The sequence below is a fragment of the Rhinolophus sinicus genome, linkage group LG16 (assembly GCF_036562045.2).
Source record: "Rhinolophus sinicus isolate RSC01 linkage group LG16, ASM3656204v1, whole genome shotgun sequence".
In the NCBI taxonomy this organism is placed as follows: Eukaryota; Metazoa; Chordata; class Mammalia; order Chiroptera; family Rhinolophidae; genus Rhinolophus; species Rhinolophus sinicus.
Window position 1 is genome coordinate 22,040,553 of NC_133765.1, and position 15,513 is coordinate 22,056,065.

Sequence of the window (15,513 nt, forward strand, 5' to 3'; positions counted from 1 at the left end):
CACCTCATTACCATTTGAGAATATGTCCTATATTTATTACCAGAAAACCACTATGGATTCCCTCAGTTTCATGTAGCCATCATTTTTTGCTTCTTTAATCCATCAATGACCGTTGACCAGTTAGTCTTATTTAAAAATGATCTAAAGTGTTTTTATCTGGCCTTTGTACTACATATTTATTTTGATTTGCTTTTGTGAAATGAAAGGTCTTTGAGTAACACAGTTTCCACTTGGCTGGTTATATTTTTGTGCAGGATGTCGTTTGTGGGGAGACGGTACCCTAGCATGCTCACGCACTATTCCTGAAAGAAAACTTTCCCCAGTTGGTGCTTCTGAGAAGCACCTGTTTTGAAATACCAATGAAGTAGTCAGCATTCTAGGAGCTTGTGAATATATCGTCAGAAGCAAAGGCCCTATCTTGAATTTCCTGGTGTCAAGTACCAAACCTAATGGTGCAAAATCTAAAAAGGTGTGATCTAAAAAGTTGTGATCTAAAAAGGTGTGATCTAAAAGGGGTACTGACCAAACTTCTGAAAACCCTCTTGAGACCTTGGATTTCAGAATTTCTTCATACGGTTTGGAGGATGACATGCTGGTCAGAGAGGTCACATGGCATCAGCATTGCTGTTACCTGTCTTCCATCTGTCCTTCCCCCAAGCCCAATCATGGATAATGTTGGCTATCCCTGTCTTATTTTAGGAATTCTGAAGTTTCATGAACACTACCTGGGTGATAACACAGTGGAAAACTGCAGTGACTTCCAGGCTGGCAGCAGTGCAACACTTCCAACAGCCACCAGCTCGGCCCTAGAGCAACACATTGCCAGCGTACGCGAGGCCCTGGGGGTGGAGTCTTACTACTCGAGGCAAGTAGTAGAACGTTCCCAATCCCGTCTACAGAGACCGTCTCGGGGTTGTTTGTTTGCTTTGTTTTTTCTTTTGTAAGTATGCTATTGGAGAGCTTACGGAATTCACACTTTTGTGCTTAGTCTGTTCACAGTTGCTGTAGCGAAAGACATATGTGTCTCTGGAGTGCAAACCCCTTAGTGAGCTACGCTTATCCTTTTTGGTACTTTCCTTTCAGACAGGGAAGGGGCTCATCAGAGATGCCCATTTTCTAAGGAGGGTTTGTAGAATGTTTAAACATAAATATGACTTTGAATTTAACATACCAGTTAATTAAAACTGAGATGAGGTTTGGTTTTAAACAGATTCATAATGAGTTTATACAATAGCTGAACGCTTGTTTCAGAGAGTAATTTAGCACCCGTGACAGGGTCTGTGCATGGATCTGGGTGTTGGGGGGCTGAGATGGAGGAAGTTGAGCTCCCAATATCAAGGGTAAAGAAGAGAAGGGCTTTTTGCAAAGACTGTAAATGTTATGTGCTTATGGAAACATTTGGTCATGCTTGACTACTTTACATGTGGGAAATAGCTTCCACAGGCACCCTGCTTCTGGGGAACATCCAAAGAATAGGGTGCCTTAGAGCGGCTCGTGGCCAGATTTTCCATCCTGTGATTAACAAGTGTTGAGAAAGTCTGTGTGTCAGAGAATCTGCTGTGTTAGCTGGTGTCAGGTCCCAAGAATGTCTGCTTGTCTCCTGAGTGCTTTCATTTGTAATCATGAAAATCCTAAGACATCTCTGTGATTTCTTTCGAGATGCTTATTCCAGACGCCTGAGTGTGTGGTGGTCATTGCCAGCAGCTGGATTTATCTTTGAAGTGCTTATGAAGTCGGGGACAAGTTCTTAGATGAAAAATAGTCTTTGGATAATGTAATGTCAAGACTGGAAGGGGCTATAGTGGTCATCTTGTCCAACGCCTTCATTCAGCAGAAGCCAGCACTGCCTCGAACTTGCTGACAGCTGAATTAGTGTCAGAGCCGGGATCAAAACAATCTAGATCTCACCCAGACTCCCAGGCCAGTGCTTGTTTTGTTTTTAATTAGCAAAATTAATATCATACTCGGAGAAAATAGCTGAGGCATGTAAGAATGTCGTCTCTAGCTTCTGCTTGTATGATGTCTGAGCAGGCATCAGCCACGTGCACACACTGTTGTCTGTTTTCTTCTCTGACTGCTGCGTATCCTGGAGCAACCCCATCCTTAGCCCTGGGTGGTGTTGCGGTGATTACAGGGGCTCGACTGTGTGGAAATCGCAAGGAAGGAAGAGGCGACTCCCTGAGATTTAATTGGCCATAAAATAGGTTAGGCCAGGGGTATGCAAAGCTGCTTCAGCGACAGAAAGGCTCTTAAGCCAGTCTAATTAAACTGTCACCTGACCAAAGGTATTGCATATCCACAGCAAGTATTAGAGGGGAATAGCTGGCCAGCAGCAGAAACACACACAAAAGCAAAGTCAGCAGGGCAGACTTGGGGGGCAGTGCCCATTTCTGACAGTGTCAAAGGGAGAGAGAATCTTGGCTAAGGGACTCACAGCCCCATTGGAAGCCTGTTCTCATGGTGGTCTTGCAGCTGTCGTGCTCTCTCATCCTGCCTGCCTCCCATAAATACCTGAGTGCCTACTATGTGCCGTGCGCACTCAAGATTGGAGTGAGTAGTAAGGCAGGCATGGCTCCAGCTCTCGGGGAACAGAAAGGTAATAAACAACAGCGCATATCAAATCTTTTCATTAAAATTGTCGTAAGTACTTAAATGAAAATGCAGGAGGTAATGAAAATGTATAAGTGGGGGTGGGAAACCTATACCAAGGAGTTATGGAGGCTTCCATGAGGAAGGGACGTTTGAGCTGAGCTCGGAAGGAGGACGAGAAAGAAACTAAATGGAGGCCACCCCAAGCATGTACACCAAGGCCTTCGGTCACCTTCAGTGGAGAAGACCTCACAGGTTATCCCCCTGCCTTCCCTGTTCAGGTCTCATGCTTCTTGTGAGACTTTCTGATTGTCACTTGGTTTCTCATGTAAATGTACTTGCAGATAGAGAATGTGCATAATTAACTGACATGCTGATTTGTACAACTCTGCGAGCTTGGTTAGTGAAAGTGGGCTGCCAAGAGGCAAAGCCTCTGAGTGCGTGAAACCACCCTATTTTCAAACTTGTAAGGCCAGAGCTTGAACTGAGATGAGATCATGAAGGGACCCGGGTGTGTGCCACCCGCCAGGTGGTTTCTGTGTGCCATCTCCCGTACAGCAACTTGGTGGCATACCCAGGTCACCTCAGTCCAAACCAAGCATTAATAGGGCGCAGCCTGTGTGAAAATCCAGATTCCACTTGGTCCCAATTTTCATGGAACTAGATTAGAATTCATCCTAAGAAGGAAGAAGGTTATACTTTGACTCTTTCCATCACCCCTCTCTTAGGTACAAACTAAGTTATCCTTTTACATGATACAGGAGGTTAAACACTTATACGTCCAGGTGCCTTTTGAATTGGAAAACAATGGCTTTTGGGTGCAGCTCTCCATCAGTGGCGAGGGGAGGAAGGACCGTTAGCTTGCTTACATCCCCACGTTAGTCTCTCTCCTGTGCCCTGTACAGAAGGTTAACAAGTTAGGCCGTGTCCTTAGGCTTCTCTAGGGTGTCCCGTGGCCTGATGCTCAGCATGACCTGTTTGGGCTGCTCTCAGGAGCTCTGATCGCCTTTGGAGCGTGAGAAATAAGGTCCTTCCTGCCGCTTTGGACGGGTCTTTTAGAAATGTGTTCACATTTCGTCAGCTTCAATTCAGGTTCTTGTGATATTAAAATTGAACACTTTCGTGGCATGATTTGAATTTATTAGAATGGAGTTTTTGTGAGACTCCAGTTTCTGCCTCAGTTTCATAAAAATAGTAAGAAAATCTCAGTGCAGATAAGTTATTTTTCATCTATAAAATTCGTAAATATTTGTAAAGCCATCACGCTCAGTGGCGGTAAGGATGCAGTAAACGAGTAGTCTCATACCTAGTGATATAAATTGGTTTAGCCTTTCTAAAAATAATTTGCCAGTGCTACCAAAAATCTGTAAAATGTTCATGCCCTTTGACATCCAAATTTTCACTTTAGAACTGGAACAAAGGTGTATACATAAGAATATTTATAATAGGTCTATTATTATAGAAAAATATAAAAACAACCTAAATGTCCACAATAATTGAATGTCAAATTATTTCACATCTATCCAATATAACATTATGTTGCAATTAAAATTACTTTGACAGAGAATTTTTAATAACATAAGCAGTTGTTTATGACAATATTAAGTGAAATATTAAGTGAAAAATACAATATAGAACTATTGTATATAGTATAATTTAAATTTTATAATATATACAAAAAATGGGTATGAAAAGTAGGAAAAAAATCCTTGGAAGGAAATACACCATAGTGTTGAGTGGTAACGAGAGGTCGATGGTGGAATAATAGATGCTTGGTGTTTTGTTCTTTGTATTTCTCCTTATTTTCAGTTTTTCGCAATGGACATATATTACTTTTTAAGTCAGAAATAGCCATGAATAAACAACTCTGTCATTCAAAAGGGAAAAGAAAAGAAACCTTTCTGTAATTTCAGTTTACAGAGAATAAAATCCATGTTTCAGAGCCTGGCACCATGATCTAGCTCTAGGAAGGCATTCTGGGTTTATATTTCATTCTTGATTTTGGTGACTGCCATGTTCTAGTCCCCACACCTTCCTCTCTGTTCCCAAATGTACCCTGTGACTTCTTCCCTCTATCTCAGGCGTCTCTAACCTCTGGATCTGTGGGTACCGCCGCCCACCGAACACCTCTGCCTGAGTATTTCCAGGCATCGCTAGTCTAAAGTATCTGAAGCCCACCTCTTGAGTTTCCCCATTTCTCCTCCAAGTCAGTCAGTGTGATACACCACATTAACAGAATGAAAGACAAAAACTCCACAATCATCTCAATAGACACAGAAAAAGCATTTGACACTATTAACTCCCTTTCATGATAGAAAACACTCAACAAACTAGGAAAGAAGGAAATTACCTCAACGTAATAAAGGAAATATGTGAAAAGCACCCAGCCAACATATTCAATGGTGGAAACTGAAAGCTTTCCCTCTAAGATCAGGAACGAGGCAAGGGTGCCCTCTCTTGCCATTTCAGCACAGCACTGGGAGTCTCAAACAGAGCAGTTAGACAAGAAAAATGAAATACAAGGCATCCGAATAGCAAAGAAAAAAGTATAATTGTATCTATTCACAATGACATATGTACAAAATCCTAAAGATTACACACACACACATACACACCCTGTTAGAACTAATTAACAAATTCAACAAAGTTGCAGGATACCAAATCTACACACAAAAACGAGTGCCATTTACAATGGCATAAAAAAAAAAAAAAAAAAAAAAGATACTTAAGAATAAATTGAACCAAAGAGGCAAAAGACTCGTACACTGAAAACTGCAAAACATTGCTGAAAGCAATTAAAGAAGGTACAAATAAATGTAAAGACATTCCATGCTCATGGATTGGAAGAGTAATATTGTTAAAATATCTATACTACCCAAAGCAATCTGCAGATTTGATGTAATTCCTACCAAAATCCTGATGGTATATTTTGCAAAAAATAGAAAAAAATCCTAAAATTAATGTGGAAACTCAGAGGGTCCCAGGGAGCCAAAACAATCTTGAGAAAGCAAAACAAAGCTAGAGGCCACACACTTCCTGATTTCAAAACATATCACTAAGCCACAGAGAGGTATTGGCATAAACCCAGACACATTGACTAATTGACTAGAATAGAGATCTCAGAAATAAACCCTTACGTAGATGGTCAAATGGTCTTTGATAAGAGTGGCAAAGCTACGTATTGGGGAAGGGATAGTCTCTTCAACAAATGGTGTTGGGAAAACTGGATATTCACATGCAAAAGAATGAAGCTGGACCCTTGCCTTCTAGCATATGTAAAAGTTAACGTGAAATGAATTAAAAACCTAAATGTAAGACCTGAAACTATAAAACTTCTAGGGAAAGCTTTATTACATTGTATTTGGTAATGTTTTCTTGGATATGACACCAGAAGCAAAGGTAACAAAAGCAAAATTAGACAAGTGGGACTACATAAAATTTAAAGACTTCTGCACAGCAAAGGAAACAAAACAGTGAAAAGGCAGCCTATGAAATGGGAGAAAATATTTTCAAACCATACGTTTGGTAAGAGGTTAATATGTATATATAAAGAATTGCAATCTAATAACAACAAAAATAATCCGATTCAAATTGAACAGACATTTCTCCGAAGATACACAACTGGCCAATAAGCACCTGAGAAGATGCTCAACATCACTAATCATCAGGGAAATGCAAATAAAAACCACCTCACACCTGTTAGGAGAGCCAGTATCAAAAACCCAGAAAATAGCAAGCATTGGTAAGCATGTGGAGAAATTATAACTCTTGTGCACTGTTGTTGGTGGGAATGTAAAATGCTGTAGCCACTGTGGAAAACAGTATTGGAGGTGTGCTTTTTACCACAATCACAAAGTACAAAAGGCACGTTTGAATCCATCCATCTGTGCCTCCACTGCCACTAGCACAGTGGCGGTCCGGTCATCTGTACCCTGCACTGCTGCTACCCCTCCGCTCTGACCGCCCTGTTCCCTCTCCCTCTCCCAGCCTTCCAGTCCCGCCAGCCAGAGTGACCTTCCATAGATGTAGTTGGGACTGTGTTTCTGTGTTCTCCCTCTCATCACAAAGCCCCCAGACACACTTAATCCCTTCAAAGGTCGTGATGGTCTTTAGACTCCAGCTCACATTCCTTACGCTCGCTCGCCTTCTCAGCACATGTGATCCAGCCTCGGTCCGCGGCTTGAATGGCACCTCTAATCCTTCTTCAGTGTGGCATCTCCCTGTGCCCTCCTCCCCCCGCCCCAGCCTGCGTTCCCTGCCTAGGATCTACCAGGGCTTTCCCACCTTAAAGTTTTGCCCATGTCCTTTCTTCACTGCAAAGTTCTGCGCGCTGTTCTTGGTATGGCGGTTCCTTCTCATGCTTCAGATTCCTGCTTAAAGCCACTCGTCAGAAAAGCCTTTCAGCAGCTTCACGGTTGGTTTTGTTCCCCTCGCACACCCAGTCCCCGTGGCAGTCCTGTGACGTAGCGGATACTTAATGAGTGTTTGAGAGAACAACTGACTGACTGAATGAATGAAGTACTTCTCCCTTCTGCTGGAATTGTCCTCTTTCACTGTAGACAGTCTCATTACGCTGTAGTGCCCTGTTCAGATCTCACACTGTTCCCATCGGGACCACCCAGATTCCTGCCTGTCCAAATCAGATTTTTGCTCCCCTCTGGAGGCTGGCGAACAGTAGCACTTACTTCGTTCTCCTTTGTTTCATAGTCACCTAGTTTGTATGTCTCCCTAAGCAGATGGTGATGCCGTGGAAAACAGGTGCTATGCCCTCTCCTCCCTGGATTCTTAGTCTAACACGGTGCCTGGCCCATCGTGAGATGTCATTACATTTGAAATTTAGTCACCGGAAGATGTGCTGTGAGCAGACTGTTCATGCAGGGCTGGTTTACTGCTTCTCTTTTTCTAGTGGATGTAAAATGTACTGTGTCCCCAGAAACGGAGTCCTGTGCCTTGGGGAACACCGTCATTCAATTATCCACAGCCTGGCCATGGTGTCCTTGTTATTCTGCAGACTGGTTTTGCTCTCCTTAATGGCGTGTTACTGCTGAAAGGAAGTACAGTGCTACAAAGGAGTTTCTGAAAATGGATTTAAAATAAAAGAACTGCTTTTATTAAGTGTTTAATAAGAACTTCCCGTCCCTTCCTCCCAGATCAAAAGAGGCGTCGATTAAAACCGCTGTGTAGAACACGAACCTCCCATAAGGGAGATGTTATGAATTTCAAAACACATCTTTAGGTTTTAATTCTGATATGTAGCCAGAGTCTTGCTGCTTCCCAGGCACCTGGGACGGTGCAGTGGCACTTTGGGGGAGCTGAGCTGACTAGTTAGAACCCTAGTCAGGCTGTGTTCAATAGTGGGTCAGAGCTGGAAGGAGTGCTCCCAAGGGGTTTTAAATACATTGCAATTATAGACTGCCCTTAAAATGGAGGTAAATATTCCTTCAGTGTAAATGACTATTAAGCCTTAATAAACTATAGCTATTATGTTTTTTCCTTTTGGTACTTTTCTACATTTCTAAATTTTCTATAGTGAAAGTTATTTTTATAATCAAAGGCATTTTCTTATTTCAAAATACTGAGTAATTTCGATCGCACCAGTTCATAAACGTGGACGACTCCAGTTGGCTCTAAACAGATAACAAATTGCTATTGTTCTCTAGTCTGACAATGCCAACTGTTAGAGGAGCTGTGGGTCCACAAGATGTCTTATTTGTAGCCAGGGGGAGGTAAATTGACTAACCACATCAGAAGACAGTTTAGCATCACCTTCTAAAGCTATTCACAAACCCTTTGATTCAGATTCACACCTTAGGTGTTCTATCCACAAGAGGTTCTTGTACACGAGCAAGAATGCCCAGAGCTGCACTGTAAACAACAGCAAAATCCTGGAAATACCTACATGCCACCAGTGAGAGAGTGAATGAGTATATGGTGATATAATCCAAAAATGGAATATTAGGCCGTGGTCAAAAACCGAAGAGCCATGGTAAACCCAAAGATGAAGCTAAATCTTAGAAAAATAATATTAAGTGAAGAGAGAAGGTCCCAAAATACTACCTACAGCATGATAACTTTTTAACAGTTAAAATAGCTAAAATAAAAATATGTTTTTAGGGATACAGCTAGATGCAGTAAAACTTATATAGAAAGGACAGGCAGGGAGTGATGGCCACGGGCTTTGGGGTGGGACTTGCCTCGGGCTGGGAAGGCAGTGGGTGGGCTCCAGGGATGTTAACAAATAATTTGATACATTATTCTCCAGCTTGTGTTTTGGGTGGTGGTGGTGTGAGCGTTTACTACATTATTAAAAATTAATAAATAAGTGAAAGCGAGCCATGCATGGATCAATGATGAAAGGGTGTCATGAACCAAAGATTATGTTTAATCCAATGCTAAAGAAATTCCACCAGCCCCCAAAAAAAGAAGGAAAGAAAGCAGGGTTTTCCTTTTGTTTGTTTTGTGTTTTTTTAAACAAATGAATTGCAAGAACAAGATTGCAACAAGGACATATTTGATTGATGTAAAGGGACAACTGAGAGACTGATTTAAATTATTTATATCTGTTCTTCTAAGTAAGTACCTAAACACTGGTCATTGTTACATCATTGGCTTGTTTTCAGTTATAGCAGGTCTTTGAAAATTTCAGACTGTCTTTGCAGTATTTTCTAATTCTGGCTTTTTCCTAATCAAGGCTGACCTCTCAATTAATCCAAACTAGTAAGGTTTAATTTTACAAATCAAATATTTTTTTCTTTTTTCAAATCCTTTCCAGAATTCTGTATAGTAAAAGTAGATATACTATGTGGGGGCATTTATTTTGTCCCTTAAACCAAAGTTTCCCAATTTCATTCTAAGTTAGGGTAGGTAGTACCATTTTGAAAATATTTTACAAGCATGGAGTCAGTCTGTACCAGAGCTGGTGCAGAGCCTGGAGATATATGCATAAATAATAGCTGAAATTCTTGGCCTTACAGTAGCTCACAGTACGAAACAGTCAACAAATATGTCAATTATTAAGCCACCATGTGCGAAATGTTATTTAAAAGGTTCTGAACAAAGAAGGCGGTGCCCCCTACTTGGGGGCCAGTCAGTGGTTCAAGAGGCTTCCAGGGAAGTGACCTTTGAGCTGGGCCTTCAAGGGAGGGGAGAAAGTCATTCTAGGCGAGGAGTTCCTCACCGGGCAGCGGTCTGGAAGAAGGAAAGTGCCCAAGGCCTCAGGTACTGACTGATGGTCTCACTAGGACGATGCTCAGCCTGTGGCTGCAGGAATTGTCATCTCCTACGTCACTGGTATGCAGCTGCCTCCTGACGCTCACCTCTTTCTTGCAAGACCCGAAGTCTGGCACCCTTTCTGATGGGGTGGGCTTGCCTGGCTGAGCCTCTTATGTACGGTCCTCTTGAGACATGACTGGGTTCCACAAGGTCGGCCTTATCTATGAGGCGACTCACTCAGGCTCAGCAATATCTGTTTGAGGGGAAAAAAAAGAAAGAGATGATGCCAGCTTAGGGATTAGGGCGCTGAAGAGACACAGCTGCAGAAATGAGTGGAACAAACACGCTGTAGACGCTGGTCTTATGCCCCGGATTCCCGAATTTGGATTCCTTCCAAAAGGCTGAGTGCGAAATGAGCTCAGAAGGCTTCAGCAAGCTGCTTAGTGTACGTCAGCAGCTTAGCGAGAAGGATAAGTAGAGTTGATCATCTTGTGTGACCTCCGAAACAGCCTCAATTGAATCCCCTTTTGTATTGCTCATGAACTTCTTTAAAAGCAGGATTCTTGAAATTGCTAGATACGAGTTTCCCCATTGATACGTGGCGGGGATAACCTGGTGAATGGTAGAATCGCCTTCAGACAAACAGCAGGCCCCAGTGATGCGGGAAAACCATTGGTGCCTATCATTCCACAAGTGTGGGCCTAGAACTGAGCATGGCCTGGGCCTCCCTGCACCAGGGGCTGACACGTCTGCACCTGGGCCACAGGGCAGGGGCCAGTTTGGTAGATGCCATGAAGACCTGGGAGGGCACTAGTGGGCACCAGACATTTCTTCTTCTATCTCTTGTCCCATGGTCCCAAAACTTGGAATGGCATTCCTATTAGAACACGGGTCAAAGGGAGAATGGGTGGGGCAAATCCACTGGCCAATCTAGACCTTCAGCCCTTTGCTCTCGGTTCTGTATCAACTGTTGGCTGGCTGTGGCCATAACAAATTTTGTCAAAATTCTTTGAACTAATCAAAATTCAACATCCCTGGCTTTGTATATCCTGCCCTGTGCTCCAGTGAAATTGTCTGGCCTTTTATTTTGATTGATTCTCTGCAGCTTTATCTAACAATCAATATGTAAGACATTTAATGTATAACTCTAGACTTCCCTTGCTTGGAAAAATGAGCCCAGGATAGCCACCAAGTTCCTCTTTGAACTGGCTGAAACAGGCATTGTTTTTCATCCCATTTGTCCTTTTATGATTTGAGCACAGTGGTAGGGAGGCTCAGAAGGAGTGCCCTCCTGAAAGGAGCACATTTTACTGTCCGCCCCACAACCCACACTGTTCTACTAGCTGGGTTTTCCTCCAGTAATGCCACGTAGCACCTCCGTTTCGGAGACTTGTAACCACAAACGTGTATTCTTCCCCTGGATCTGCAGGCCCCCTGGGATTCTGCTTTTGGCCGCCTGTGCAGCTTAGGCCCTGGGTCACACCTTTCTGTGACTGGCGGTAACGAGACAAAGACTCTTCTCATAGCGGAAATCAGGATCGCAAGAGACCAAGCAAAACAATCAGGCACATGTGAAGCCCTGCTCACCTCTCCACCTCTCATGTTCCATTGGCTAAAGCAAGTCGCCTATCGAGACGAGCATCAGTAGGGTGGGGAGTCCATCTCTCCCCTGAGTGAACATGTGCTAAACAGTAGGACGGTCTCCCACTCCCCCACCCGTGGAGACCTGGGGGAGAGCAGGGTGACCTGCGCCCCAGCTCCTTCTGCAGTCCCTTCAGCATCTGATGATGGACCGTTTTTCTCCCTATTCTTTCCCCTCCCCCAGGTGTGGGTGAGCTCGCAAGCACTCCTCTGCTGCCGTTGATGGTTCCCATCTTTTTCTTACTCTGAAACCATGGCGTTTCCGCCGCTCACACTTGTCATTGCATTCTCTCCTGAACGTGTGATCTTTCTCAAGGCACAGGTCTGCACCAGGCCCATGACTCGCTGGAGGCCGGGCCTTCCCCCTGGAGGCGCTTCCCTGGAATTCACTGCCCGCCCAGCACATCCCAAATCACGCCCTTTGGCAGGCAGCTCCCCAACCTGGCGCACGTTTCTTCAGTTTTTCCCATTTATTTTGAAGCCTCCATCTTTTCTACCCAGGTTCCGTGGTTTTGAGGGCTTTGAGTCATTTGCCCTTAAATTTCTCTTTCCTTTATTGCTGTTTATCTACTCAGTCACGAAACTCTCCTTGATCTTACCCATGTGCTCCCTCCTTCTTCTCCTCTCACCTTTTCTTCTCTGCTCCTTTGGGCCAGGCTCTTATAAGAACACGCCCACCTGACAGCCTGGCCTTCCTCCCGGCCCTCCCCTCCCCCCCTCCTTCAGTGCCACTGACTGGCTGCTGCCGAAGCAGTTTGCTGAGTGCTCCCCCACACAGCTAATGGGGGTGGCTGGGGAGGTGTCTGGAGATGGGCATCGGCCCCTTGTTTATACAGCCTGTCCTGCTCTGTCTCCTGGTGTCAGCCCTCTGTTCCAGTAGGGGCCAGGTTTCTCCCCTGCCACCTCTCCACCAAGCACATCCCCATGAATTTGCATTTGCTTTCTTCTGCCAGTGTGGGGTCCCCTGGCTTTCTATCCCACGTGATGGGGGGGGGTGCATTGCTTTTCCTTGGAGTCTTAAGCACATATTGAAGGCAGGAATTGCTTACACAGGTGGGTAGAAGCTGAGATGGAGATGGTCTTAAGGCGACTGGGCGAAGTGGAGAATACCTGCTGTGGAGCTGACCCACCCATGCTTTCCCCCGTTTTCTCCCTCCCAGCCAAGACTTGGAAACGTCTGGGCACACAGTGCACAGAACTCTGATATACTTGTGGGTTAACGATCATTAATCATACACTTCAGCTCAGTCCCAATGACGATGTCCCTGAGTGCCACGTAGTCATGTCTTACCTCTCCATGACCAGCTCTTAACAGTGCCTTGTGTGGAAGAGGCCCTCAGTGAATGTTCACTGGATGAGTGGATTATTGAAAAGGCGAAAGAACAAACTGCTGGGGGCTGGGAGGTACCATCTGAACACACAGTCCATATAGCGCCATAAATGTATATCTGTGTGTCATCAGTATAGCAGAGCATGACACAGTGAAAACGTGTTTCCTAGTTGTTGCTCTAGCCTTTTTCTTCCCGCTTCCACCCCTGTGAAGTATCATGAAAGCACAGTATTATCCTGGAAGCTCCAAGAGGTGGACTTACCCAGATGAGGTAGTTAATGCAGACCTTGAACTAACATCCACATGATAAAACTTGACCCCTGCGCCAGCACATGAAACTCTTCTGGTTCCCAGTAACACATTAAACTCGTTAAAGCTTCAAAAAGTAATGAGATGTTCTTTCCTGGCTTTTGATAGACTTATGCTAATGCAGTGAGGAGTCACTGATAACGAGCAAGGAGAGGTGGAATTGATTTAAGGATCTGTCACTTCAAAAGCATATTGTCTGATGGAGACAAAGTTATCATCATAAACTTGTCTTTTTCTTTATTCTTGTGTGTGCTGCTCAGCTCCCTGCTAATTAGAGACATCAGGCGCTAACACTTCATTTCTAGGCAGCCCTCATACAAGCTTCCCGCTTTTCTTTTCGGAAGGACTGAGTACCTCCCCGTCTCAGGAGTCTGCCCATAGCAGCCCCACACTCATTCCCGTCCCCTGCCTCAGCACCACGGCGCCCCTTACGCGTGTTGCTGATGCGGGCTCCAGTTAGTTTTCTGTGTCCTCAACTCCAGTCTCACAGGTGGGTCAAGCAACAGTGGAGGTTTCCTCGTAAAACCGGAAGCTGGCTTGACGTCCCCTGTCCATGAAAGGCTATAGCCATGCGATAACCTTCAGTTCTTACTGTAAGTTACTGTATCCATTTACTAATTTAAATTGATGAGGTTGAAACTGTACGTGTCACATATTGATTGTCATCTCAAGGTTGGGGCCTTGGTTGTGAAGATTAAATGGAAAGTCTGAGTGATACACAGCGTTGATTTCCTTGCCTTCCGTTACCCACTGCAAACCATGTCTTCTTTGTTTGGGACTTGTTTCTTAAGGATGCTCTGGATGCCATATCCCTATAGAGAACTTAGGAACTCTGTTTGCGATTGTTTTTAAAAAGGAGTTTGTTAAGTCCGAGTAATTTTGCTACTGTGGATTTCCATCCTTTTGTTTTATTTCAGCACCTTGTGTGTTTCCTTCTTGGCCGTCCCTAATCACAGTGTTGTTTATTGCGTAGAGTTTGTTTTGTAGCGTTTGTCTGTCCCTCTGAACTAGGGGTCCCTGAAGGGTGAGGATTGGGTCTGTCTGACTTATCAGGACAGTATCTGGGCATAGTCATTGAATGACTTAATGAAATGGGCCTAGCTTTCCCCCCCCCCCCATATAAACAGTCTATTCACAATTAAAGCTGAAGCTAGGAAAGTTTCTGATCAGTGCTAGAGTTGGTCTGGCTATGTCCATGAAGTAGACATTTCTACAGCTGGATACAGAACGAGGCAAACGGGGTTAACATCACACTGACATGAAAAAGAACAAGGGAAGAGAGAGAGAACAAACTTTCAATCAAGCGTACGTGTAAGCTAATGCTTTATTGTAGTTTTTTCTTGTCTGCTTCCTCTTACTTTGAGCTTTAAGCCCTAGAGATAAAAACTCAGCATAGTTTATAGTGAGTAAGGACTTTGGATTATGGTGTTTTTGAATGTTGGAAATGGCTAAGTTTAAAAGAGATAGAGAATTATAGTTGGAAGAAAGTTACAAGGAGGAAAAAGATATTTGTCTAACTTATCTTTGAAAATGAGTCAAACAGGCAAGAGGATCCAGAGTCTGTAAAATATGAGGCATTTCAGCTTCCCGTAGTAGATTTCTTGATAGATGGCTACAACTTGGATGTCGTCTCTTACACTACTACATAATAAACTAAGATGTGTAAGGCGCTTTGCTGGGTGCTGTGCTGCCAAGCTAATGCTCATGTTTTAACTCTGATTCTCTATTAAAACCTCCCAGATTGCTTACTTTTGGACAAGGAAGAGAGAAACGGCCTCTGTTGGCCACTTTCCATGTGTCAGAACAGGTGTACACACTCACTAGACGTGTGTGATAGTCTCTGAGGTGGTGATTGTGGTCCCCATTTTACATAGCAGAAAGCTGAAACTCAGAGCCATTTAATGAATTGTCAAGGTTGACAGCTAGTTAAATGGTGGAACTGGAATTCAGAGGTGGGTTTTAGAAAGGGCTTCTCAAAAACAAAGAGTGCCAACACGCCTCCTGGGGCTCGAGAATTGCTTTTTCAAATGATTTTGTCTGAGGATGAGGAAAAGACCAGACAGACAGAAAATGACTCATTCACAGCCTTTCCAGACTTTTGCTGTCCCTCTGGAGATTTTAGTAGACTTTTCTCCTCCCCCTTCTGGAAACTTCCACTGAATCTCCATGTGCTGGGTATTCTCCACTGGCCTTAGCAGCAAAATGGAGGAAAGTAAAATGCAGAAAAATATACAAGATGAAAAAATAGAGAAACATTCTGTCACACTATAGTCTAACACATCATTTAAGCAATCTGACAGTAGTGAATTTGAGAGCCAGGAGAATGGTTTCTCATTGAGAAATAAAAATCCTTTGGCTTGAAGACTATTTTCAAAAAATAAATTCCTCATTACCCTAGATAGTTCTTGAAATGAAAATAGTTCAGATCAAGC

The 15,513-nt window shown here is 43.7% G+C and overlaps 1 protein-coding gene across 3 annotated transcripts in view; it reads left to right on the forward strand.

Annotated features, from left to right (window-relative positions):
* TTC28 (tetratricopeptide repeat domain 28) overlaps positions 1-15,513 on the forward strand; it is a 611,406-nt gene that overhangs the window by 506,846 nt on the left and 89,047 nt on the right. For all 3 annotated transcript variants that reach the window (XM_074321572.1, XM_074321573.1, XM_074321574.1), the window contains one exon: positions 700-865. In XM_074321572.1, coding sequence (XP_074177673.1) covers positions 700-865 — 166 coding nt within the window. The remainder of the gene's footprint in view (positions 1-699; positions 866-15,513) is intronic.